The following is a 24,978-nucleotide window of genomic DNA, read 5'->3' as shown; positions in this document are numbered from 1 at the left end:
TTTATTTTGAAGGCGGACTCGTGTGTCACAGCAAAACACTCCGTGTAAAACTTGCACTTGTATGCTTATTGCGGAGCAAGAAAACCAGCATTTCTATAGGTCAGCCTCCGTTTTTGTACATTTCTAAACAATTTATATGTCATAAACCTTGGTGAATGTCTCATAATGCATAAAATAGGGTCGTTGTTCAAGCGTAAACAAGTGTTAACTGTTTGCTAGCTGTAACGTTGATTAATGTGCTAAACGTTACAGTGCGTAGAAGTCAAGTTAACCTGTCTATACGTTTTAACAATTAGATTTAGATAGGATTTATGATGGTACTTCTTATCTTCCAAATGTATTTGTTGATTCATGAACTATCGCTGCTCCCATGACGGTGGAGCATAGCCGAATAATTGTTGTGGTTATTGATGTGATTGATATTTTAATGTTATCCACTAAAGGCATGCTGCAGCGTCCAAAACCCAGCGACTCTGAGGCAGACCTCCTCAAAGAGCAGGAGCGGTTCCTGGTCTCTGGTGCTCCTCTTGCGGCTAAAGTGATCCGAAGGCCAGACAAGAGGAGAGGAGGAGGAGATGGAGATGGAGGAGGAGGAGGAGGAGGAGGAGGAGGAGAATGCCAGAGAGACATTGTCACCATAGAAGGTTAATGACATCTTTATGGCATCTTCTAGAAATGAGTGCATCTAGAGACATTACGCACTTTAAGTATGTTAGTGCATAGGTGTAGCATTAGTTTGTTTTAGTATGGTTACGTTTACAATAAAAACACAATTAAACTAAGGTATGAATGCATGTGTTTGTTTTCTGAAGATCTCCCTGATGACATGCCGTCTCTAACACCGGCACCATCAAAAAAGTCTTGCTCTAAAGAAAACCGCGTTCGCTTTGAAGACCAGGATACGGAGGAGGTTCTAGACAAGCATGACACTCACATCAGCGCTGTGCTTTCTAGGATTGTTGTGAGTATTTACTGTACTGCCTCACTCGTTGTGCAAGAGTTAAAAAGATTCACAAATTAAACTCATTGGTTATCTCATCTATCTTATCATGCCACAAATAGCGTTGTCATTTAGGACCCAAACAACTATATCAGGTCTGTCTATTATCATTATTTGTTTTTAAATGGTAAATGGAATGCACGTTTCTAACACAAGCGCTGGCCACCCAAAGCGCTTTGAAACACAGACGGCAGTGTCAGCCACGCAAGGCGACAGCCAGCTCATCAGAAGCAGTTAGGGTGCGGTGCCTTGCTCCTGGAATCAAGCTAGCAACCATCCGGCTACCAGCCAACCCTCTCTACCTCCTGATCAGTCGTTTCACTGTGTTTTTTTTATCCTTTTTCATTTCTCTTGATAGGAGCGAGACACCAGCTCAAGCCTGGTCTCTCTGCCAACATTCTCTGGAACTGCATTTCCCAGAGTCCTTCACCGCACAGAACCAGATAGCAAGGTGAGACCTGTTAACAGGTAGAAGCAGCAGGTTACCGACAGGCCCAGACAGGAAGTAAACGGGCCCAGACTGGAAGTCAACAGGCCCGGACAGGAAGTCAACAGGCCCGGACAGGAAGTCAACTAACCCACATTTAATTGTATAGATCTTAATCGTTACATTACAGCTAAATTCTCGAAAGAGCTTTACGTCTTCACACCTTGAGAAGGAACACAGAATGGGGATCTCACCTGCCAGGGATGCTAAGAATAGTGTTAATGGACATATTGTTTGTTACTAAACAATATAAAAACAATGTGTTTGATAAAATGGATAGCAGACAATTCTGCCATGAGAGAAAGGTGGCAGCTAATATTAGGCCATGTACAACCAATCAATTCATAACATTTAATGGAATTGTAATAATTGTTAATGGACTGTATCATTGATATTTAAACTGCTGCCTGTTGCCTCTAACCCTGGATCTGTGCTCAGGTCCCAGCGGCCGCAGCAGGCGGGAGGAGGAGTATATTCGCCCGTCAGATAGCCGCTGAGAAGCTCAAGGAGGCCAGTGGTCCATCGGGCCGTGCAGCCAGAGGGCCCAGCCCCCCCGTGGAGACCAGCATGGACACACACCTTTCTCCTGCAGCACGCGGCCGTACGTACACTGAATGTTTGGCCTCTACCGGTGTGTCTGCTGTACACTTTCCTCTGGTAGAATGGCAGTCTCGAAGTTGACATCGAAACAATTTGGTGGTCAATTTTAGAGAGACGCCGAGATCGTTTAATGGCCTGTGGCATGTGCCACCGCGACCACTGACATACCATGGCATATGCCGTTCTGGAACGGTAACTGCCGTTCTGAAACGGTAACTGCCATCGCGACCACAGACATACCATGGCATATGCCGTTCTGGAACGGTAACTGCCATTCTGAAACGGTAACTACCGTTCTGAAACGGTAACTGCCGTCGCGACCACTGACATACCATGGCATATGCCGTTCTGGAACGGTAACTGCCGTTCTGAAACGGTAACTGCCGTTCTGAAACGGTAACTGCCGTTCTGAAACGGTAACTGCCGTTCTGAAACGGTAATGCCATGGCATATGCCTTTCTGGAACGGTAACTACCGTTCTGAAACGGTAACTGCCGTTCAGGTGGAACGGTAACTGCAGTTCCCAACAATGGTATGTGACACCAGCATAACTCCTCCGTATAATTTCAAGACAGGTATTGCCATAAATGTAAAGGTATATATTTGGTATTTATTGACACAATATCACAACATAACGCCGTAAATAAAGGGATTTACACGTTTCTCTCATCCGTGCTGTTGTTATGATATTTCCGATCTGTTTGTTGTTGCTTTTGTAATGACAGATGCTTTTGAAAACAGCCGGACTTGCTCCGGTGACGGTAGTTATAGCCTAGCCTTCTAGGTGGCCATAGAGCTATAGTCTATTGCTTTGTTCCAATATCCATACTATCCGCAGTCATTATACTTTATTTTAGTATGACTTCTTTTTTTATATAGTTTGAGTACGTAGTGCGTTGCAATTAAGATCAGGGCGAAAGGAAGTGTAGTGAAAGGACCCGGATGGTATACTCAAAACGGTCAAACCGATGAGTGTGGAATCGTGGATTGTACACCTTTCGTGCTCCACGGCAGCGATCTTAGCTACGTAGCTGAAGAGGCGGAGCCAGGCTGAGCCAACGTCGGCGCATTTTCTTTAATAGGTCCATGCATTTTCCACGTATCCTGCATTAATGGAGTCATTTTGTTGTTTTAATAGCTTTATAACTACTATGTGTAAAGTGTTCACCGTTCAAAGCGAGATGTTTATTGCGGTTGCGATCGTAGTTTCCGTTAGGGGTGGCACTGTAGGCTATGGCTAGACAGTCATCCATTTTTCCACTCGTGTTTTATCAAGATGTTCTAGTAGCGTAGCCTATAATAAAGCCTACTGTATGCCCCTGCTTCAGCTCATAACTATTCAATAGGCCAAATATTAAGTTTTGCATTTGTTGTTATTGGTGTTTAACCAAATAATTTAAGCAGGCCTATAGGTTCCTATCATTTAACCCTGATCCAGTGTCATAAACCTTTCTATATCGACATGATCCAGTGGTATCATGGCATACAGGCCAAAAGTTTTTCCGCTGGCAAGCCAATTATGTTAATCGGAAGTTCCATTTCCTACTGGAACCACCGTTTTTCCGCTGGCATGCCACTCATGTAAAATGGTATTACCAGTTTCTACTGGCACCTACCGTTTTTCCGCTGGCATGCCACTCATGGAAAATGATAATTACCAGTTTCTACTGGCACCTACCGTTTTTCCGCTGGCATGCCACTCATGGAAAATGGTAATTACCAGTTTCTACTGGCACCTACCGTTTTTCCGATGGCATGCCACTCATGGAAAATGGTAATTACCAGTTTCTACTGGCACCTACCGTTTTTCCGATGGCATGCCACTCATGGAAAATGGTAATTACCAGTTTCTACTGGCACCTACCGTTTGCCAGTAGATATTCCTTTCCTGTGGTATTTGCCCGTTCATACACACATACCACTCATGATTCACAGCTACACAATCATTCTTATAAAAACGGTAGGTGCCAGTAGAAACTGGTAATTACCATTTTCCATGAGTGGCATGCCATCGGAAAAACGGTAGGTGCCAGTAGAAACTGGTAATTACCATTTTCCATGAGTGGCATGCCAGCGGAAAAACGGTAGGTGCCAGTAGAAACTGGTAATTACCATTTTACATGAGTGGCATGCCAGCGGAAAAACGGTAGGTGCCAGTAGAAACTGGTAATTACCATTTTCCATGAGTGGCATGCCAGCGGAAAAACGGTAGGTGCCAGTAGAAACTGGTAATTACCATTTTCCATGAGTGGCATGCCAGCGGAAAAACGGTAGGTGCCAGTAGAAACTGGTAATACCATTTTACATGAGTGGCATGCCAGCGGAAAAACGGTGGCCTGTATGCCATGATACCACTGGATCATGTCGATATAGAAAGGTTTATGACACTGGATCAGGGTTAAATGATAGGAACCTATAGGCCTGCTTAAATTATTTGGTTAAACACCAATAACAACAAATGCAAAACTTAATATTTGGCCTATTGAATAGTTATGAGCTGAAGCAGTCATACAGTATAGGCTTTATTATAGTCTACGCTACTAGAACATCTTGATAAAACACGAGTGGAAAAATGGATGACTGTCTAGCCATAGCCTACAGTGCCACCCCTATAGGGACCTGGCTCTGGTGCACTAACCGGAAACTACGATCGCAACCGTAATAAACATCTCGCTTTGAACGGTGAACTCTTTACACATAGTAGTTATAAAGCTATTAAAACAACAAAATGACTCCATTAATGCAGGATACGTGGAAAATGCATGGACCTATTAAAGAAAATGCGCCGACGTTGGCTCAGCCTGGCTCCGCCTCTTCAGCTACGTAGCTATTAGATCGCTGCCGTGGAGCACGAAAGGTGTACATCAATCCACACTCATCGGTTTGACCGTTTGAGTATACCATCCGGGTCCTTTCACTACACTTCCTTTCGCCCTGATCTTAATTGCAACGCACTACGTACTCAAACTATATAAAAAAAGAAGTCATACTAAAATAAAGTATAATGACTGCGGATAGTATGGATATTGGAACAAAGCAATAGACTAGCTCTATGGCCACCTAGAAGGCTAGGCTATAACTACCGTCACCGGAGCAAGTCCGGCTGTTTTCAAAAGCATCTGTCATTACAAAAGCAACAACAAAACAGATCGGAAATATCCTAACAACAGCACGGACGAGAGAAACGTGTAAATCCCTTTATTTACGGCGTTATGTTGTGATATTGTGTCAATAAATACCAAATATATATACCTTTACATTTATGGCAATACCTGTCTTGAAATTATACGGAGGAGTTATGCTGGTGTCACATACCATTGTTGGGAACTGCAGTTACCGTTCCACCTGAACGGCAGTTACCGTTTCAGAACGGTAGTTACCGTTCCAGAAAGGCATATGCCATGGCATTACCGTTTCAGAACGGTAGTTACCGTTTCAGAACGGTAGTTACCGTTTCAGAACGGCAGTTACCGTTCCAGAACGGCATATGCCATGGTATGTCAGTGGTCGCGACGGCAGTTACCGTTTCAGAACGGTAGTTACCGTTTCAGAACGGCAGTTACCGTTTCAGAACGGCAGTTACCGTTCCAGAACGGCATATGCCATGGTATGTCAGTGGTCGCGGTGGCACATGCCACAGGCCAATAAACGATCTCGGCCCTACTGCAATTTTATGTGACCATTCAGCAGAAGCTTTCATCCAAAGCATCTTGCAGTGAATTTCAGACGTCATGTGAGCAGGAGGCATCTTGCTCATGGATGCTCCAGGTTAACTCAGACATTGGAGTTCAGTCCCATATGTTTCAGTTGGGAGTAATTCTCCATAACAAATAGCCTCTATATCAGCTGAGAACCGAACAGGTTATGTTTATGTTTTAGACACTTTCACTTATATTCCTATTCCTATTCCCTCCTATCCCCCTCTATTTCTCTCGCTCTCTTTATGTCTCGTTCTCCCCCCCCCCCCCCAGCGCTGAGGGAAGCTTCGGGCCCCAGGCTGCCCTCGGGCCCCAGGCTGCTGTCGGGCGAGGGCCTGGGGGGTCCAGACCGCTCGGCGGAGACCCTGAGGATCCATCAGGAGAACCAGGCCATGCTGCAGACCATGTCCCGGGGAGAGATACTGGAGGAGCAGCGGAAGCTGCTGGCCCAGCTGGGTGAGTGGAGACCTGCTACACTGCTGGTGGAGCATTAGGGGGGTGGGGCCCTCCACCATGGCAGAGGGTTCTGTATAGAGGTGTTGTGCATATTGTATGTTACTTTGGTTATCTCAATAATAATGAGAACGGTATGGGTCAATCTGTGATCATTTATTGTGAAATGTTCTTCTCGGTTTTACAAGTGTTTGTGTTGTGTTAGTGTTATATATATATCTATATATATCTATATATATATATATATATATATATATATATATATATATATAATTGTCCAATAGTGCCTCAAGACAGGAAAAATAATAATTCATTCATTCAGTCCGTTATGTTATGTGGCTCATGATTTCCAGACACTCCTCTGGTCAATCCCATTCATCATTATTTCCAAAGACCCGGTCCTAGAAAGACGTTCTGTGTGTCTCTGGGTCTGCTACCAGACCACAGCCAATCCCCATCAGCCCCTCCAGCGGCTGCCAGTAACACTACCCCCCCCCCCTCTCAGACCCCAGGCTGGTGGACTTCATCAAGGCTGGCCGAGCCCACCAGGACACCGCTCCCCCAGGCTCCGGTGAAGACCACCAGCATGGAGGAGTCGCTAGGGACAGCACAGCGAAAAGTGTTCCCTCCCCGTCAGAACCACAGCAGGAGGAGGAGATGGAGAGAGAGGAAGAGGAGGAGCTAGATCAGGAAGACGAAGAGCCATCACCGCTGCCTCCCATCACAGGTGTGGTTCATTCGATAACGAGTCTTCCATGTCCGTCAGTTATCGGTGAGCTGTGGCTCTCCCTTATATGTGAGTGAATCCGTTTCATTGAGCTGCAAAGAATCCACCAATTGTCAGGGATTCTAAAGCTTAGTGCGTTTGTTGGTAATTGGTGTAAAAGTCAGCCACCTCCTGCTCCTTACTCTTCACCTTTCTTCCTCTGGTTAGCTCTTTTTAATTCCTTTTTTCCTCCTGCTGCTTCCTCCCTTCCCCTCATCAGGCCTTCTGCAGAATCGCAGGCTGTATGTTGGGGGCTCCTGTAACTGAGCATTGATTTCACTCTGTCTGATTAACGGAGAGGCCATCCAAAGCGAGTCGTAGCCACTCTGGCTAATGGGTTTACTGCCAACCCTGCAAAGAAAACGCAGCCTATTGAGAACATCCCTAATGGATTACACAAACTGTTCTCAAAAGCGCAGTGAATCCAACTTTTAGGGTTGTGAAACGAACATTAGCGTGGTGGAATAGTTTTTTTCTGATTTCTACGTCTGAGCGATCAGATAGACACAGTTACAGTAGCTCGAGGAAGATTGGTGAGGGCTTGTGTCAATATGTATTTCTCATTTACATTTACGACATTTGGCAGACGCTTTTATCCATAGCAACTTACAATAAGTACATTTGTCAGAAGAAAGAAAAACAAAACAACAGTAAATCGCTGTCGGTACAGAAAGGATTTTCAAGAAAAAAGTGGCAAGCACTAAGAAACGCTAGGTTAACCCATTGCCCGTATACAACAAAGATAGCTAGGATAAGAACATGAAGTGAAAAACATGTCCTGCGTGAAAGCCCCTCTTTCATGTGAACTACTAGATGACCATGAAGGCCATTGAGTCCTGGGCCCTCTTATGGTGTCTCTGGGTGCCATGTTGAGAGCATCCATTTTGACCCCAGAGGCCCTTCCTCCTTCCTCAGAGGAGGATCTCCCGCTGAAGCCCGAGAAGCAGTGGGTCCACATGGGCAAGCTGGAGCCGGACAAGCTGGAGTGGACCAGAGACCTGCCAGGTCCCAGGAGGAAGGGGACCCAGAAGGTGGGTCTGGGGGGGTCAGAGTGGTCTGTCCCACTGTTTTAAGATCATATTTACGTAACTGACCACCTAATGGGATGCATGCTCCATCTTCTAACCCCACCTGGCTCTCCTGTATTCTGACAGGCCATGCAGGCTCGCTTTGACTTCGCCGGCTCCCTGATCTCCCCCCACGAAGACCTGCCCACCCACCTGGGTCTGCACCACCACGGAGAGGAGCCCGAGGTTAGTGTCTGGGGGGGGGGGGGGGGCCTTCCTGGCTTATCATGACAAATAACTGCAAAGAAAAGTATTTGTTTAATGGAGCATGATCATGGGGAGACACCGGCAGGATTATCCAAGCATCCGGGCAGTTACGATGCTGGCTCCCTCCCTTGGTTCTCACTCGGCCTGCGGCCGGACTAGAGAGCCCCCCCCCCCCCCCCCCCCCACCCCACGCTCTGTGCTGACTGAGGCGATGTGCTCTCCCTCTCTCTGCAGCTGGCGGGTTACTCTCTCCAGGAGCTCTTCCTCCTATCCCGGAGCCAGGTCATCCAGCAGAGGAGTCTGTCCCTCAACACCCTGGCCAGCATCCTCACCAAGGTTCAGGCCTTCACCCGGGCTCCGCATAGCCTCCCCCTTACACCCCCCCCACACCCCTCTTGCACACTTATTGTATTTAGTATTTTGTATGTCCAGGCACTTAATGTGCACACTAATTGTACGTTGTAAGTCAAGACAAATGTACTATGGAGTGAAAAAGAATTTAACAACGATAAAGTAAATAAAGTAAAAGTCTAAGTCTAAGTCCAGGCACTTAATGAGCACACTTATTGTATGTTGTCTTAGAAATAGGACCAAGCATTGTGTAGCGTCTAATCCTAGCTATCTTTGTTGTATACAGGGAATTGGTTAACATAACCAATTGGAAGTGACTGCACTTGGTTCTATGAACATCCTTACTGTACCGACAACGATATATGGTTTCTCTTTCAACTGCCAAATGGACTTACTGCAAGTCGCTTTGGATAAAAGCGTCTGCTAAACGAGCTTAATGTAAATGTTAGGTGGCAGTGAATATCTGTCCAGCAGTCTGCCACCAGCGTGTCCCCCGACCCACCACACGAACCCGGTGTCACCAGGGTCTGTCCAAACGTTCCCCCTCTTGTGTCGTCCTCCGCCCAGGCGCGCGCCGGGCAGTTTGCGTCGGCGCTGAGCGGGAGCGTGATGACCACGCTGCTGGACGCCGGCCTCCTCTTCCTGCTGCGCTTCGCGTTGGACGACAACGTGGAGGGGGTGATGGCGGCGGCGGCACACGCGCTCAGAGCCCTGCTGGTGTCAGACCAGGACGAGGTAGGGCAGAGATTGCGTAGCGTCTTCTTCTCCCCCCTCGGCTCTCAGTCGTCATTATCCAGGTCATGACTGTGATGTTGATTTGCTGTCGTCATGACTCCTGAGGGCGAGCTGCTGCCCCCTGGGGTAGGAAGGGACATGTCTTCTGACATTCTTATTAAGCTCTTAATGGGTGAAATGACTTCATTACTAAGGATATTTGGTCAAATGTTCATTATTATTACATATTGCAGGACATATATATAACAGATTGCATTACATTATGGTGGAGACTCAATTATCCATCATCAACTAAACAATCTTGAAGAAAAAGGAGAGAAAGAAATGATTGCCTCTAAAGTAAGTAAGTATCATGGCTCTTAAGTGGATTTGCATTTAAAGACTTTAATGGGCTGTTACATGACGATGGGTTCATCTTGGAGGCCTTGGGTAATACTAGTAGTACGTCCTTCATGTCAAGCTACGTAGTGATTCATCGGCCATCTCTTGTGGGCTGTAGTCCGTGTGACTGTCATGTGACTGTCATGTGACTGACCTATGCCCCCCCCCCCCCCCCCCCCCCAAGGCCTTCCTGGACCACAGCTTCTCCTGGCCGGGCGGCCTGGCCTCCTTCCCCCTGCTGCCCTGCTCCACGGAGGAGCAGGAGGAGGAGGAGGAGGAGGAGCAGGGCCTGCCGGAGAACATGAGGCTGAGCGCCAAGGAGAAGGAGGAGCGGAGGCACGACCACGATGTCGCCCGGCATGACGTCGTCAAGGTAACGGGCGAGGTGGACGGGAGCATGTAGCCACGCGCTCGCTGGTAGTTCATCACACTCCAACTCCTTTAGCCTCACAATGTAGCAGCACAATTTGTACAGATCTAAACAGTGTTGGGTTTATAAAGCTCGGTTTAGCTCAGGAGGGAGAGATGCTTGGCTTGTAACAGGAAGGTTGCTGGTTCGATCCCTGGTTGACACCGCCGTCGTTGTGTGAACGTGTGTATGGACCGTTGTAAGTCGCTTGCGTTAAAGGCGTCCACTAAACGCCCTAAATGTAAAGCCCTCACCACGCAGAAGGGTTCAGTGTCCCTGGTGATGAAGAGCAGAGCGGTGCTTGTCTCAGTGAACCAGCTCATCGCTCCTCTCCGTGCCCCCCTCTGTCCCGGTGGTTTCAGGGCCTGCTGAGGACGGGGCTGCTGTCCCGACTGCGCTACATCCTGGAGGTGGTCCGCCCCTCTCCGCGGGTGGTCCAGGACCTCCTGGCGGTGCTGACCCGGATCAGCAGACACTCCTCCCACGCGGCCACGCAGGTGTGACCCCGACCCAGAGCGGTTCTTCAGGTTCTAGGCTCTGTGTTCTCAGTCTTCCTCCAAGCATCCTCAATGGATCCTTTTACACAGGACAGGGTTTGTTTAAAGGAAAAGGTAGTTTGTTTTTTAAGAAGTACTTGTCATTGTGTAGAGTCTTTGTTGTAGCAGTGAATGGGTTAACCTAGTGTTTGTTAGTGCTTGGCACTCGTTTCTATGAACATCCTTACTGAAACGACACCAATATATTGTTGGTTCTCTTTCTTCTGACAAATTCATTTATTGTCAGTTGCTTTGGATAATAGTGTCATTAATTCATCACTTTATCACTTTTATCCCTTATCCAAAGCAAACTGCATTGGATGTATTTAATACATATTTATTACATTTCCTTGGATATATGGTAGTGGTGAGGACTCCAGGTGGTCTGTGTGGACAGTGTGGGTTTCCTCCAGACGCTGTTTCTGACCTTTGGTCCGTCTCTTCAGGTGCTGGACTGCCCTCGTCTTATGGATGTGGTGATGTCCGAGTTCCTGCCTACTTCCTGGAGCGCTCCGTCTCTGCACCCGCCCCCGTCTGTGTACGGCCTCCCATTGGCTGGGGCCCTGAAGCTCCTCAGGGTATTGGCTACCTCGGGGAGGCACGCCTGCGCCCGGCTGGTAAGTAACGCTGTTAAAAAAAGTATTTCCCTGCGCTCATATTTAGTTTTTTGTATATTTGGTGGACACTAGTCATGTGATGCTATCTAATGCTTTTATACCTTCCACTGTGGTTGACTCTAGGGAATCATGGAGTCAATCTTGATGGAGTATTATTTGACAATTATTATGTAGTTATGTTTGAACTGTTTATGGCTGAAAAGGCTGGTGTTTTCAATAATATTGTTTATGTTATTTTACAACGTTTTTTTACATCGTATTTGTGTCTGATTTTTTGCATATTAAAGGCCATCCAGGGCTATGATTAGAAAGGGTTAAAAAGGGGCGGTAGATTGCACCTGGCTGAGGGACTGTGAATGGTGACAGCCTGAGGGACACTCATCGTCTCTCTGTTAGGTCCTCCACACACACGCGCACACGCACACACACTTGCCTCTCTCGGCGCCCGTGAGCTTCTCTCTTCGTTTCTACGCTACCAGATATGACGATCTTATACCTGCCTTTACCCCGGAATGGTCCGTGCGTTTAGACTGACCGAGGTAACTTGAGGACTTGGGTAGAGGTGTTGATGACGTAAAATGTTCTGCGAGTTTCTGACCATCATGGGACCGAAGGTGATGGATTTAACAAAGATGGGGAAAGATGGTGCGATCTACGAGAAAGTAGAAGAGGAACTTTCCTTAAGAGGCTTTCAGCTGGATAAAAAATTAATGGTCAGCCAAATATAGAATATGTTGGCGTTTTTGCACTTCGTCAGTAGTTAACCGTGTTTGTAGCCTACCCTCAGATGTAGTCTCCTCATTCTTGCATGCGAGTGGCTTGAATAATAATAAAAAAAAAACGCCCCTTTGCATGCATATAATGCAAAATATTCTAAAAAAGGTCTACTCTACGTGCGTAGCCCTACCTACTCCAATGAACTAAGAAAGCCGGTTCCTTGACTCGGGGGGGGAATGTATCCCCTTGGTTTGACACAGGCAAAACAGTGAAATTGTAACATCCGCCAAGCCGCAACCGTACCGGCGTGGCAAAATGCCTTCTCACTCTGTTGTGTTTCTGCCCCTCACCCCCAGCTGAGCTCTCTGGGCGTGAGGGAACGTCTCTCCCGCCTGCTGAGCCCCGAGCCCGGGGAGCTGCTGCTGGAGAGTGGCCAGGCGCTGCGGGTCTCCGCTGAGGCCTTCAGGCTCTGGGCCGTGGCAGCCAGCTACGGGCAGGCCTGCGACACCTACATGTAAATATCACAACATGGGAAAATACAAAATAAAAGCGCAGGGAAATTGTTATTTTTTTGTTGAATAATGTAGAGAGTTGGGCCCCTACGTTCATGCGAACTTTAGGGCACGGCGATATGGAATAATAATTGTGGGACATTTTCTATAATATTGCTAAATATCGGATGTTCTTATGAATGAAAAATACCACTCTAAACAGTCCAACTTAATGTCATTTTATTGAAGAATAAATGTCAGTATAGTGCAAGTATACAGAAAGTATAGTGTACCTTTCTCACAGATCTTTCAAATCTCACACTTGTACGATCTATTCTTTGTTCAGTTGTGTTCTCACATTATCCCAATTGTTTCCAACTATTTTCAACCCCAGAGAAGTCTGTAGTTTTCCTTTGATGCTGCGCTACATTTGGTTGCATGTCCATGGCGTCACCCCCTCTGATTAACCCTAACGTCCAGGGATAGACAGGAAACCCTAATCCCGGAGAGACCTAATTAATGATCTGATAAATCATCAGACTATGTGCTGCTAGGACAAGTGGCCGAAATTCATCAGTAACATGTATGACGTAAATACCCCAAAAAATGAATCAATGCACGCCTAAGTCCCAACGAGAACATGTGTACTCGGTTTTGCTATGCCCTTGTTTCGGTGATGCTAGTCTTCTCATCCTAATTAGTTCAGACAATAACACTGGGTTGATTAATATCTCCACCTCATGACGATGAAGGATGATTCAGAAGTCTCTGAGGTTCCCGTGCTCCTTGGGTTGCTCTGGTTCTGCGGTTCTTCGGGGTTGTGGTTCTTTGCCTTCAACACCCTCAACTCGACTTGATTACTTCCAACAGCCCTAAAGCTACGCATTAGGTGATCTATTGTGGCCTATATCAGGTTATATTTCTCAGAGGATTCCGGAGGGAGAGACGTTTCAAAACCATTACAAGTTCCAGTATCAGCCAAGATCTTCAACACCCTTTCCATCACGTTTTAAAACAACGTCAGATCTGTGAAAGTCTTCCTCAGTGTGACCCTCGCTCCTCCACCGCCCCCCTAACGCGCTGCTCCGTCCCCAGAGAGCTGTACTCGGTCCTGCTGCGGGCGCTGCAGGCTGTGACCCGGGACCTGGACTCCTCGGGGCCCCTGCGGGCCCCCCAGCGGCAGAGGGTGCAGGCCCTGCTCGCCTTGCTCACCCAGGTCACCCACAGCGCAGGGTGCCACCAGGAGCTGCACGCCGCCATGCTCAGGTCAGCGGGCCGGGGGGACGTGGCGGAGGGGAGGGGAGGGGAGGGGTTGGTGTTGGTGTTGTAAGGCTGTAGCAGGAGGCCTCGTCCCTACCTGATCCTCAGGGCCTCAGAGTGAGGTGAACAGATGGATAGATACTGATATAGATAAGGATATAGATAGATAGATAGATAGATACTGATATAGATAGATAGATACTGATATATAAACAGATATAGATAGATACAGATAAAGATACTGATATAGAAACAGATATAGATAAGGATATAGATAGATCGATACAGATATAGATACTGATATAGATACTGATTTAGATATAGATACTGATATAGAGTGAATAAAGATATATAGATGGATAGATACTGATATCGATACTGATATATAGATAGATGCATACAACTTTATTAATCCCCTGGAGGGGACGTTATCTTGTCAGAGCACAGCAGCAGTGGAAGACACAGGATATAATGCAATACAATAAAAACAAAAAGTAGTGCTCAGGAAAACAAAAAGAGATGCAAAAGTAAGGACAAACGGAACAGACAGAACAAACAGTATCAATTATAGAGTGGCCCAGTGCCAGTACTTCAGTATATTAAAGTGTGTGAATGTAGTTCAAGCATCTCCAACATGTCTCACTCGGGCTGGGGACAGCTGTAGGCCCAGGGATGCAGTTTGATACTTTATATATTATTCAGAACAGAACACTTTGCACATCTGTTTCATGAGGCCGCAGCGTAGGAGAGGGAAGAGGACATTGAATGTTGCCGACAAACAAGCAGCCCGTTTAACTTGCAATCATAGATCTATCAGGGATAGCCCTTCATCAGGCAAACGTTTGACTGCAACGTTTTATTTATTATTCCCACCTCAGCAGCAGCAAAAGCATTTGAATGACCAGTAACCGAGAGACATATGTCAACCAATATACATTTCTCCTGTTCATTGGAGAAGTATACACTGTAATCTAAATGATAATTCGATCATTAAACACGTGTGACTCCTCCTCCCTCCAGGAGTCCAGGCCCCGAGGACCCCGCGCCCCCCCCTCCCCCCCCGGTGTCCTGGGGCCACGTGGCCGGGCTGCAGGCCCCCCTGGTGGGGCAGCTGAAGGGGCTGGTGGCAGGCCTGGACGGGCCGGCGGGGAGGAGGGAGAGCAGCCTGGCTCTCATCCCTGGGTACCTGCTCTGCCTGGGGGCGCACTACCACCAGCTCCCCAAGCAGGTACCCTCTCTCCGGCCTTATGTTGGTTCTTCTTCTGGTCCATCATAGTGGAGCTTTAGCCCCGCCTCCCTAAGACCTCTCCAGTCCAAAGTTATTTGTCTGCCCATATAAGGTCTTGTCTCCGACTATTAAGAACTCCACAGAAGTATAAAACTACTGCCTTACACTTCTACTAAAGCCAGAAATGCAAAACTGAGGGTTTCCTTTTTATAATACTTGGTTTGAATGCAAAAGAAAATTAACATTTTTGCCTAGCTTAGCCTTGGATGTCCGATGCTAGCCGGCTTGCGTGTTCTCGTTGCTGTACGAATATAGCAGTGAATGACTTCCACCACCAGCTTGTTAGCTATAACAAAAAAAATAAACATCCAACTATACCTGAACTTAGCGCCTTCACCATGTACACTATGAATCGTCTTGGCTATGCACACGTAAACAGGGAGATGATAAGGTCACATTCCAAAACACTCCTTCATGGAGTTCATGAAGACATGATCAAGTGATGCAACACCTTGGTGGCATATGATTAGTCCTGCATCACATCCTGTCCTCCCTCTTTCTCTCTTTCTTTATTTTTCTCCCCCCCCCCAGAACTGTTTCAAGCCAGTGGACACACTCCAAGAGCTGGAACGGCTCACATCAGAGGTGCTGCAGCCACTGATGTCGCACAGTGCCGTTCAACACGTCGTTACAAACCTCCAGTCAGTCTCATTTGCACATTCTTTCCACATCTTGCAGTGGTTGTTATGTTTGGTGGCCGGCCAGCAGCAGCCCAGTGTACGGGCTAGCTCGTTCAGTTCCCAGCCAGACACCTCTGGCATCCTTAATTAATGCAGTCTGAGGAGCAGCCTCACCCTTGTGGCCGCTGCTACATGACTCTAGCTCCCTTCTGCCCTTCCCCAGGTCATGCTCCGCCGTGTGTGACCTCCAGGGTCATGGTCCCGGTCCGGAGGCCGTTCCTAGTCTGCCTGGATTGGCCAGCGCGGGATGGAAGGACGGCCCGGGATTGGCTGTTCCCTCGTCTCCCTTCCCTCTTCTAACAGCGCTTTGCGTCCTGCTGGACTCCATCACCGGCATCCATAAAGGCCTCAGCAGCAAGGTACCAATACCCTCATCACACAATTAACAATGGTACCAAGACCTAACCTTCATGACACTGTAAACGATGGTGCCAAGACCTAACCTCCATCACACTGTAAACGATGGTACCATGACCTAACCTCCATCACACTGTAAACGATGGTACCAAGACCTAACCTCCATCACACTGTAAACGATGGTACCATGACCTAACCTCCATCACACTGTAAACGATGGTACCATGACCTAACCTCCATCACACTGTAAACGATGGTACCAAGACCTAACCTCCATCACACTGTAATGTTGCCGTAGGGATGAAGTGCCCAACACTAACAATTGCTAGGTTAACCCATTCCTGTGTACAAAAAAGATAGCGAGGATAAGACGCTACACATGCCAAGTACTATTTTAATTGGCAGGATGTACAAACTCACAATAAGTGCCTGCATTAAGTGCCAGGACGACCACACTGTAAACAATGCCCCAACAACGCTACCATGTGATGATGACAAGAACTGCTTAAAGTGGTTCCCAGTTCCTCACCTTGTGTTGTCATCCCTCTCACCCTATCAGTTCAGCGGTCTCCTCGTATCGGAGCCTGTGATTGGCTACCTTGGTAGCTGCTGTCGGGCCACGCCCAATCTGTCAAACGCCAGCGCCTGGGTCCTACGTCACGAACACCACCTGCTCTACCTGCTGGTCCGGCTGGCCCACCGAGTGGTGAGCACCACCCACACTACGTCACCATACTACTACTACTACTACTACTATCACTACTACCATACTACTACTAACTACTACTACTACTACTATACTATTATTATAACTACTACTACTATCACTACTACCATACTACTACTAACTACTACTACTACTATACTATTATTATAACTACTACTACTATCACTACTACCATACTACTACTAACTACTACTACTACTATACTATTATTATAACTACTACTACTATCACTACTACCATACTACTACTAACTACTACTACTACTATACTATTATTATAACTACTACTACTGCTATACCCTTATTATCACTTCTACTACTATATTACTACTACTACTTTACTATTACTATACTACTACTACTACTACTACCATACTACTACTATTGCTACAACTATTACTACTATCAATACAACTACTACTGCTACGACTACTTCTACCAGTGGTGAATGTACTTCTCTCTCTGAGTGAATAAACCTCATAATCGAGATCTTATTCCCTTCTTCTGACCTCATCATAATTCCTCGACAGACACTCCACCACTAGGGGTTTGGTTCTGGTCCTGTGAGATAATCCCATGACTAGATTTAGAAAATGTAAATAATCAGTCTGTTTTCTTCACTTATGTTATTCAAAACTTAGGCCGGTCTACAATATCTGGATCGATTCATAGTCTCTTGCTTTCTATTGTGTAATTCTCTCTCTCTCTCTCTCTCTCTCTCTCTCTCTCTCTCTCTCTCTCTCTCTCTCTCTCTCTCTCTCTCTCTCTCTCTCTCTCTCTCTCTCTCTCTCTCTCCCTCTCTCTCCATCTCCCTCTTTCTTTCTATTGTGTAATTCTCTCTCTCTCTCTCTCTCTCTCTCTCTCTCTCTGTCTCTCCCTCTTTCTCCATCTCCCTCTTTGCCTTTGTCTCCCTCTCTGTCTCTCTCCAGGCTCCTAAGGATGCGGCCGTGGCGCGGCATGCCTCTCTGTACCACCAGGTGGCGATGGCGCTGCTCCCCTGGCTGCTGCCGGGCAGTGAGCACCTGGCTCACGACCTGCTGTGCTCCGTCGTCTTCAGCAAGGACTTCCTCCCGTGAGTCGACTCCCCAACCCCTGCTCCACAATAATCCCATCTCACCAACATAGGCCGGACCGGCAGATGAAACGCATGCAGGGTCTTGTTTACATTTATGTTACATTTCATTCAGGGCATTTAGCAGACGCTTTTACCCAAAGCGACTTAAAATTAGTACATTTGTCAGAAAAAGGAGAAACAACAATAGAACGCTGTCGGTACAGAAAGGATGTTCCTAGAGAGAAGTGCCAAGCACTAACAATCACTAGGTTAACCCATTCCCTGTATGCAACAAAGATAGCTAGGATAAGATGCTACATGGTGCCAAGTACTATTGTTAAGTGCCAGGATGTACGACATAAGTGTGTAAGAGGGGTGGGGGGTAAGGGGGGAGTGTAAAGTCTAGGACTCTAGGTGAACTCTGGAGAGTCTTGAGTCCATTGTTAAATCAAAAGCTTGGCCAGTAGATCTTCCTCCCCTCAGAGGCAGCTTAACGCTGAACCGCAGATGGTTCAGACCAATCAGCGTCCTCCGAGGAACCACGTGTCCTACGAGATACGCGATAGACTGTGATGGGCCGACGGTTCGTCCAATCACCGTCCAGGTGTTTTAAGTGCATGCCCCTACAGACTGTTATTCAAGGGCGTATTCCCAGACGGTTCTGCGTAAAAAAACATCTGGACCGCACTCTAACGATCTCACAATGTCAGATTGGACTGGTCAGGGAAAACAGAGTGTTTAGTGGAGTCGATTGATCGTTCTCTGTGGTCTGTGGGGAGGGATGCAATAATATCATCAGATACAACCACAGAACAATGTGATGGAAGGCAGCCACATTTACAAGGTAGCATAGTGACATTCTTTTGTATCGTATTTTAATGACGATTCAAATCCATCCTGAAATCAAAACATAATCTATCAACTAGAAGACCGTCCCCCAAGATGATTAGCCGACCTCCTCACCTCCTGCTGACCTTAAGCAGGAGGTCAGCTGGTCAGAGAGGTGGAGGCTCGTTGACTCCTGTGGAGGTGGAGCCCCGTTGTGGTGTCTCTCTGATGGTGTCTGGGGAGTGGACCTGCACAGCGATGGTCAGCTGTGGGAATGGTACGTCCCAGGGCTGGAGATGTCGCTGGGGAGGTCCTCTTCCAGTGGTCTTCGTGATGGGCGTCACGCCTGCTGCTGTCGAGAAATGATGAGAAAAGCAATCAGGACCAAAGAAAGCACACTGTAGGAAGGAAATGGGTGTCGTTTCCTGTAATAAAGGCTGGGTTTCCAATATGCTTCATTACCTTTTGTTGAAAATTGCTAATCCTTGATGAAAGGGAAGCAACTGAGAGAACATTAGTGAATTCCGCTGTTTGTGACTAATTGGACATTTTTGGCGAGCATTTCTCCCATTTGGAAGTGATTAGACAGCAAAGCGGGGGGAAATCAAGGGCTCACTTGGTAGGTGGTTCGGTCCCCTGCGCGGGGACGATGACGGTGACAACATCCACGTAGTCCTTCACCGTGTGTTCATTCATGATGTCGGTCCACACAGGTGATCAAAGCTATTCCTAAAGTTTTTAATGGGGCCTCGCAGCGTCACTGTCTTCGTGCTTCGTTATTGCTGCGGTAATTGCGTGTATCTGCAGGGCAATCATTTATTTTTTTATTATGGATTGGATTAACATCCTTGCCAGGGGAATCCATGTTCTTTATTATGAGTTCACGACCATGACGCCTCCACCAGGGAACCGGGAGAGTGGTCGCCCTGGGAAACTGTAACTACGTCGGTGTTGGTTTTGTTGGGGCGTAACTGAGTGAGTGTGTGTGTGTATTTACAGGGCAGAGTGCTCTGTGGGTCTCTGTTTATCTGAGTGAGCCGTGTTTTACTGTGTGAGCCTGTGTTCATCTGAGCGAGCCCTGTTCATCTAGGTGAGCCATGTTCTTTTGAGTGAACCGTGTTCTTCTGAGTGAACCGTGTTCTTCTGAGTGAGCCGTGTTCTTCTGAGTGAGCCATGTTCATCTAATCAAGCCCGGTTCTTCTACGTGAGCCGTGTTCTTCTGAGTGAACCGTGTTCTTGTAGGGGATCCGTGTTCTTCTAGGTGAACCTTGTTCTTCTGCGTGAGCCGTGTTCTTCTGAAGGAACCGCGGTCATCTGAATCACCCCGGTTCATGTTCTTTTGAGTGAGCCACGTTCTTTTGAGTGAACCGTGTTTATCTGAGTGAGCCCGGTCGTTCTGCGTGAGCAGTGATCATCGCCTGTCTGGGTCTTGTTGTGTTTAGCAATTGAAAACAGGTTTCAGGAAATGAGCAAAGCCTTTGAAATCAGGTTGCAATTTCTTCACATGGCTTCAGAGGTAGTGAACAACAAGGGAGCTAAGTGAACAACAAATGGGCTTAGTGAACAACAAGTGGGCTTATTGAACAGCAAACAGGCTTAATTATCAACAAGATGACTTGGTGAAACCGGTAATCAAGTGCTTTTAAAATTGTCCTACAATTCTTCACACAGTGTGATTGGATTTTAGCACATTTTCCAACAGATCCCCTGTTCTTCTGAGCATGTGCGGCTGAACATAAAGCTAGGACCTAATGAATAATGTATGAAAGCCCGAGCTCTCTTTGATTAGCTGAATCAGACGCCCTGCATGGGGGCTGCAGTGTGCCGCTCGTCACGCATTCCCCTTCATTTACTCTGCACTTCACATTGAAAGCACCGAGCGAGAGCACCCCGTGGATAGCCCTGACGTCTCTGCCCCCCCCCCCCCCCCCCAGGGAGAGCCACAGCGGGGGACCGGAGGCCCTGGAGCTGGCGGAGCTGAAGCTGCACGCGGGGGCCCCCCACCTGCAGGCGGTGGGGCCCCTCCTCCGCGAGGCCTGTGTCCAGCTGCCGTCCCTCCGGGGCTGCTACCTGGGCCACCTGGCCCACCTGGAGCCCTCCGTCCTGGGCTCCAAGGACGCCTACCTGGGCCGCACCCCCTGGGTCCGCTCCCGGCTGCTCCCGGAGCTGGGGCCGGGGCCGGCGCTGCCCGCCGACTGGCCCTACCTGCCGCTGGTCACCCTGTACGAGCGGACGGGCGGGGGCGAGCTGCAGGTGGAGGAGCTGCCCCGCGGCGCCCTGCAGGCCGTCACCCACTGCCTCCAGTGGCTGCTGCTGCTGGAGGTGTGGAGGGAGGAGGCGCTGAAGGTAGGCCGCCCCCCCCGGGGGGACTCGTCATCACACCCTTATACTCGGAAAAAAATCGTATTGCAATGTTTGGTCTTTTTTTGCGGTTCGTGTTGCGATATGACCCAAAAAATTGCATCATTTTAAACATTTGATCATCTTTGGGGGGATTTTGTAGCGGAGTGCATCTGCAGAGATCTGAGATCTGCTCTGGCTTTGCATGGCATTCAGATTTGGCTTTGCACTCGAAAATTGTTTAGCCTTTTGTTGTGCCAACGGATCTGTTTTTGGTAAAAAAAGACTTATTTTCTGTTACCAAAATAACCCCCGCTGTTTTCTCTGGAATTAAATGATTGTTTGTTTTTTGGTTCCCAGGCGGTCCCCCCCGTGGCTAAGCTGGCGCGCCTGTCCTGCGTGTTCCTGAGCGCCAGCGACCTGTTCCTGGAGAGGCCCGTCCAGCGGCTGCTCTGGGCCCTGCTCCGGCTGCTCACCAGGTCAGACCCTCCCCCCCTGAGGGGGACGGCTTCAACGGGGTTAACGTCCGGTCGCTCCGTCCGGAGCTCAGAACTGAACATTGAAACGCTCTAAACTAGGGGTTGGAGTCACAGGGTACCTCATGATACGATGTGATATCCGAAACATGGTCCACGATGCCGATAATATTGCGATTCTGTGTTAATGAATATATTTTTAGCCAAGTATCCCTCTTTCGTGTGTTGAGCGCCACCTCGAGAAGCAGGGAAATCAGTTTATAGCGCCTATTTTATTCATTAAAATATCGATATTTGGGGCGATACCTCCTGTCTAACTCTTTATGAATAAAGCATACATTTCTTTTTTATAAATTAAAAAAATAATAATTATAATTATATCGATATCTGGCTGCAGTGTATCGATTCTCGTGTAGCATGAAGAAGGCCGACGATTTATCGCTGTAACAATACTCTGTCCCACCTCTAGTCTAACCTGCAGCCCCCCCCCCCCCCCCCCAGGCCGGACCGCCTGGACTCCCTGGACCTGGACGTGGCGCCGCCGGGCCTGGCCTCCTTCCAGGACCTGTACTCGGCGCTGCTGGTGCAGTACGAGGCGGTGTCGTTCGGGGACCCCCTGTTCGGCTGCTGGCTGCTGCTGCCCCTGCAGCGGCGCTACAGTGCGGCCATGAGGCTGGCCGTGTTCGGGGAGCACGTGGGGGCGCTGCGCTCCCTGGGCGTCACGCTGGAGCAGGTAAGGGACGGGGTGGACGGGGGGGGAGGAGATGGGGGGGGGGGATAATGTGATGGGGGATAAAGGGGGATGGATGATGATGGGTAAGGGGGGATGGATGATGATGGGTAAAGGGGATAGATGATGATGGGTAAGGGGGATAGATGATGATGGGTAAGGGGGGATAGATGATGATGGGTAAAGGGGATAGATGATGATGGGTAAAGGGGATAGATGATGATGGGTAAAGGGGATAGATGATGATGGGTAAGGGGGATAGATGATGATGGGTAAAGGGGATAGATGATAGGTGATAATAGGTGACGGGGGATGGAGGGTGTGAGGTGACAGGGATGGATGATGTGAGTGGTTATAAACTGTGAGAGCGCCAGCTCACCTGACCACATCACCAATGGCGACTGGAGGCCGCGTTGTGATGAGCGTATTCTGGGTCCCTCCCCATCTGAGACCATTGACGAGCGTGTTCTGGTCTCCCTCTGGTCCCTCCCCAGCTCTGAGCTGTGACGAGCGTGTTCTGGTCTCCCTCTGGTCCCTCCCCAGCTCTGAGCTGTGACGAGCGTGTTCTGGTCTCCCTCTGGTCCCTCCCCAGCTCTGAGCTGTGATGAGCGTGTTCTGGTCTCCCTCTGGTCCCTCCCCAGCTCTGAGCTGTGACGAGCGTGTTCTGGTCTCCCTCTGGTCCCTCCCCAGCTCTGAGCTGTGTTGAGCGTGTTCTGGTCTCCCTCTGGTCCCTCCCCAGCTCTGAGCTGTGACGAGCGTGTTCTGGTCTCCCTCTGGTCCCTCCCCAGCTCTGAGCTGTGTTGAGCGTGTTCTGGTCTCCCTCTGGTCCCTCCCCAGCTCTGAGCTGTGTTGAGCGTGTTCTGGTCTCCCTCTGGTCCCTCCCCAGCTCTGAGCTGTGTTGAGCGTGTTCTGGTCTCCCTCTGGTCCCTCCCCAGCTCTGAGCTGTGATGAGCGTGTTCTGGTCTCCCTCTGGTCCCTCCCCAGCTCTGAGCTGTGTTGAGCGTGTTCTGGTCTCCCTCTGGTCTCTCCCCAGCTGAGCCTGCCCCTGGAGCGCTACACCTCCCCGCCCGAGGCCTCCCTCCCCCTGCTGCAGCTCTACCTCCGCTCCCTGGTGACGGGGGGCCTGCTGCAGGCCCGCTGCCCCCTGCTGTACACCGTGGCCCTCGCTCACCTCAACGCCTTCCTCTTCTCCGAGGGCCCCGCCCAGCAGGTGAGCCCTGTAGCCCAGAGGGTTAGGGTTAAGGGTCTTATTGTCATGACTGAGTAACGCTGAGATGAAGAGTTTTATCAGTGGTTTGCGCCTTCTTTTAGTATGTTGTGTTCTGTGATGATTCTCTCGGGAAGTGTTGTCGATTGTGTGTGGTTGTGTAGTGTGTGTGTGTGTGTGTGTGTGTGTGTGTGTGTCTCTGTGTGGTTGTGTATTGTGTGTGATTGTGTGATTTTACACTTACACTTTACACTTTACTACACCTCATTACTTACTATTACTTATTACCACTTTTGTTTCTCTTATTGTAACTTACTTTATTTTATTATTGTGATTTATGCTGCTTCTTATTCTCTGAGTATTTCTGATTCCTCTGTCCTCAGGCGGTGGAAGCAGCCCAACGCAGCATGCTGAGGAAGGTCTACCACCTCACCGACCAGGTACGGCCACTGCCCCCTCCTCACAACGAGCCCTCCCACAATACCTTCCGTCCGTCTCCAAACCTCCAAGTCCCCTCGGTCCCTAGTTTCTCCCGTCTCTACCTTCTGCCTCCAGACCACCAACATAAATCACTTTAAACTCTAGGGGGGGGAAGAAGAGAAAGATCTGGGCTAGTCTAAAATAAACCTCATTAAGGCCTTTAGTAACACCACTCGCTGACGAGTCCTTTAAGAGCTCCTCCTCCTCTCCTTCCTCACGAGGCTCCTCTCCTCCTCCTCCTCCTCCTCCTCCTCCTCCTCCTCCTCCTCCTCTCCTCCCCATGCGTCTGACGCTGTATCTGGTCTTGGGGGGGGTCTAGGTGCTGAAGGACCACCTGCTGCTGTTCCGCGGGCCCCAGCAGGACTCTGCGCTGGGCTTCCACACGTACCAGCAGCTGCCTCCTGATCGGGCCCAGCGGCTGGAGAGGGCCCTGGGCACGCCGGACAGCAGCCACGGAGGGACACACTGACCGGGGGTGAGAGACCGCAAGGAGGAGACGTTCAGAGAGGTGGGACCAGAGCAGAGGGGCAGAGGGAGGGCGGGAACGAGTAGAGAGAGGGGGGGGGGGGGGGGGGGAGAGAGAGGGGGAATGACAGGAGGAGGATGGAGAGTTTAGAGCGGACGTGTGGAAAACGAGGTAGGATGCTGTGACGCTAAGCTCCAAGCTGTCCCATCAGCTCTTTTTAATTTACAGCCTGCCAGGTCTTACAGGGGGATGCTCCTCTCCTCATGCTTTGACATGAGGCCGTGGGGAGAGAGCATAAGGAGAGTTTGGGTTGAAAGTGATCACTTGATACTTTGTCAAGGGACGAGTTGGATAATACAAATCCATGAATTGGCCAGAATGTTGACAGTTTTCTATGGTGCAAATGGCCCAAAAACAGCTGTTCTCCGTTTGTGAATGACTGCATTTATGTTTAAATGTTTTACTTATTTTGTTACAAATTAACTATTGACATCAAAGGCTTGAAGAAAGCCACGCATTTTATATGTGAGCCTAGTAAACATCATTTTTAATAAACACACTTTAAAAAATA

At 48.7% G+C, this 24,978-nt stretch overlaps 1 protein-coding gene across 1 annotated transcript; it reads left to right on the top strand.

Moving 5' to 3' along the window:
- Window positions 1-18: 18 nt before the first annotated feature.
- Window positions 19-24,978, top strand: rpap1 (RNA polymerase II associated protein 1). The gene is made up of 27 exons (XM_060052468.1): window positions 19-99; window positions 444-644; window positions 813-961; window positions 1,359-1,451; window positions 1,926-2,088; window positions 6,059-6,241; window positions 6,744-6,965; window positions 7,920-8,035; window positions 8,159-8,257; window positions 8,513-8,614; window positions 9,197-9,364; window positions 9,930-10,118; window positions 10,517-10,651; window positions 11,137-11,307; window positions 12,381-12,538; window positions 13,611-13,781; window positions 14,796-15,003; window positions 15,595-15,704; window positions 15,907-16,102; window positions 16,660-16,806; window positions 17,756-17,898; window positions 20,643-21,054; window positions 21,409-21,527; window positions 22,026-22,257; window positions 23,288-23,464; window positions 23,845-23,901; window positions 24,261-24,978. Exons 2-27 carry the CDS (start codon window positions 446-448, stop codon window positions 24,408-24,410), a joined length of 4,269 nt encoding a protein of 1,422 aa, XP_059908451.1. The 5' UTR covers window positions 19-99; window positions 444-445; the 3' UTR covers window positions 24,411-24,978.

The sequence above is a fragment of the Gadus macrocephalus genome, chromosome 5, assembly GCF_031168955.1.
Source record: "Gadus macrocephalus chromosome 5, ASM3116895v1".
Taxonomy (NCBI): domain Eukaryota; kingdom Metazoa; phylum Chordata; class Actinopteri; order Gadiformes; family Gadidae; genus Gadus; species Gadus macrocephalus.
Note: the sequence above shows the minus strand (reverse complement) of the source record. Positions and strands in the feature narration are given on the sequence as shown.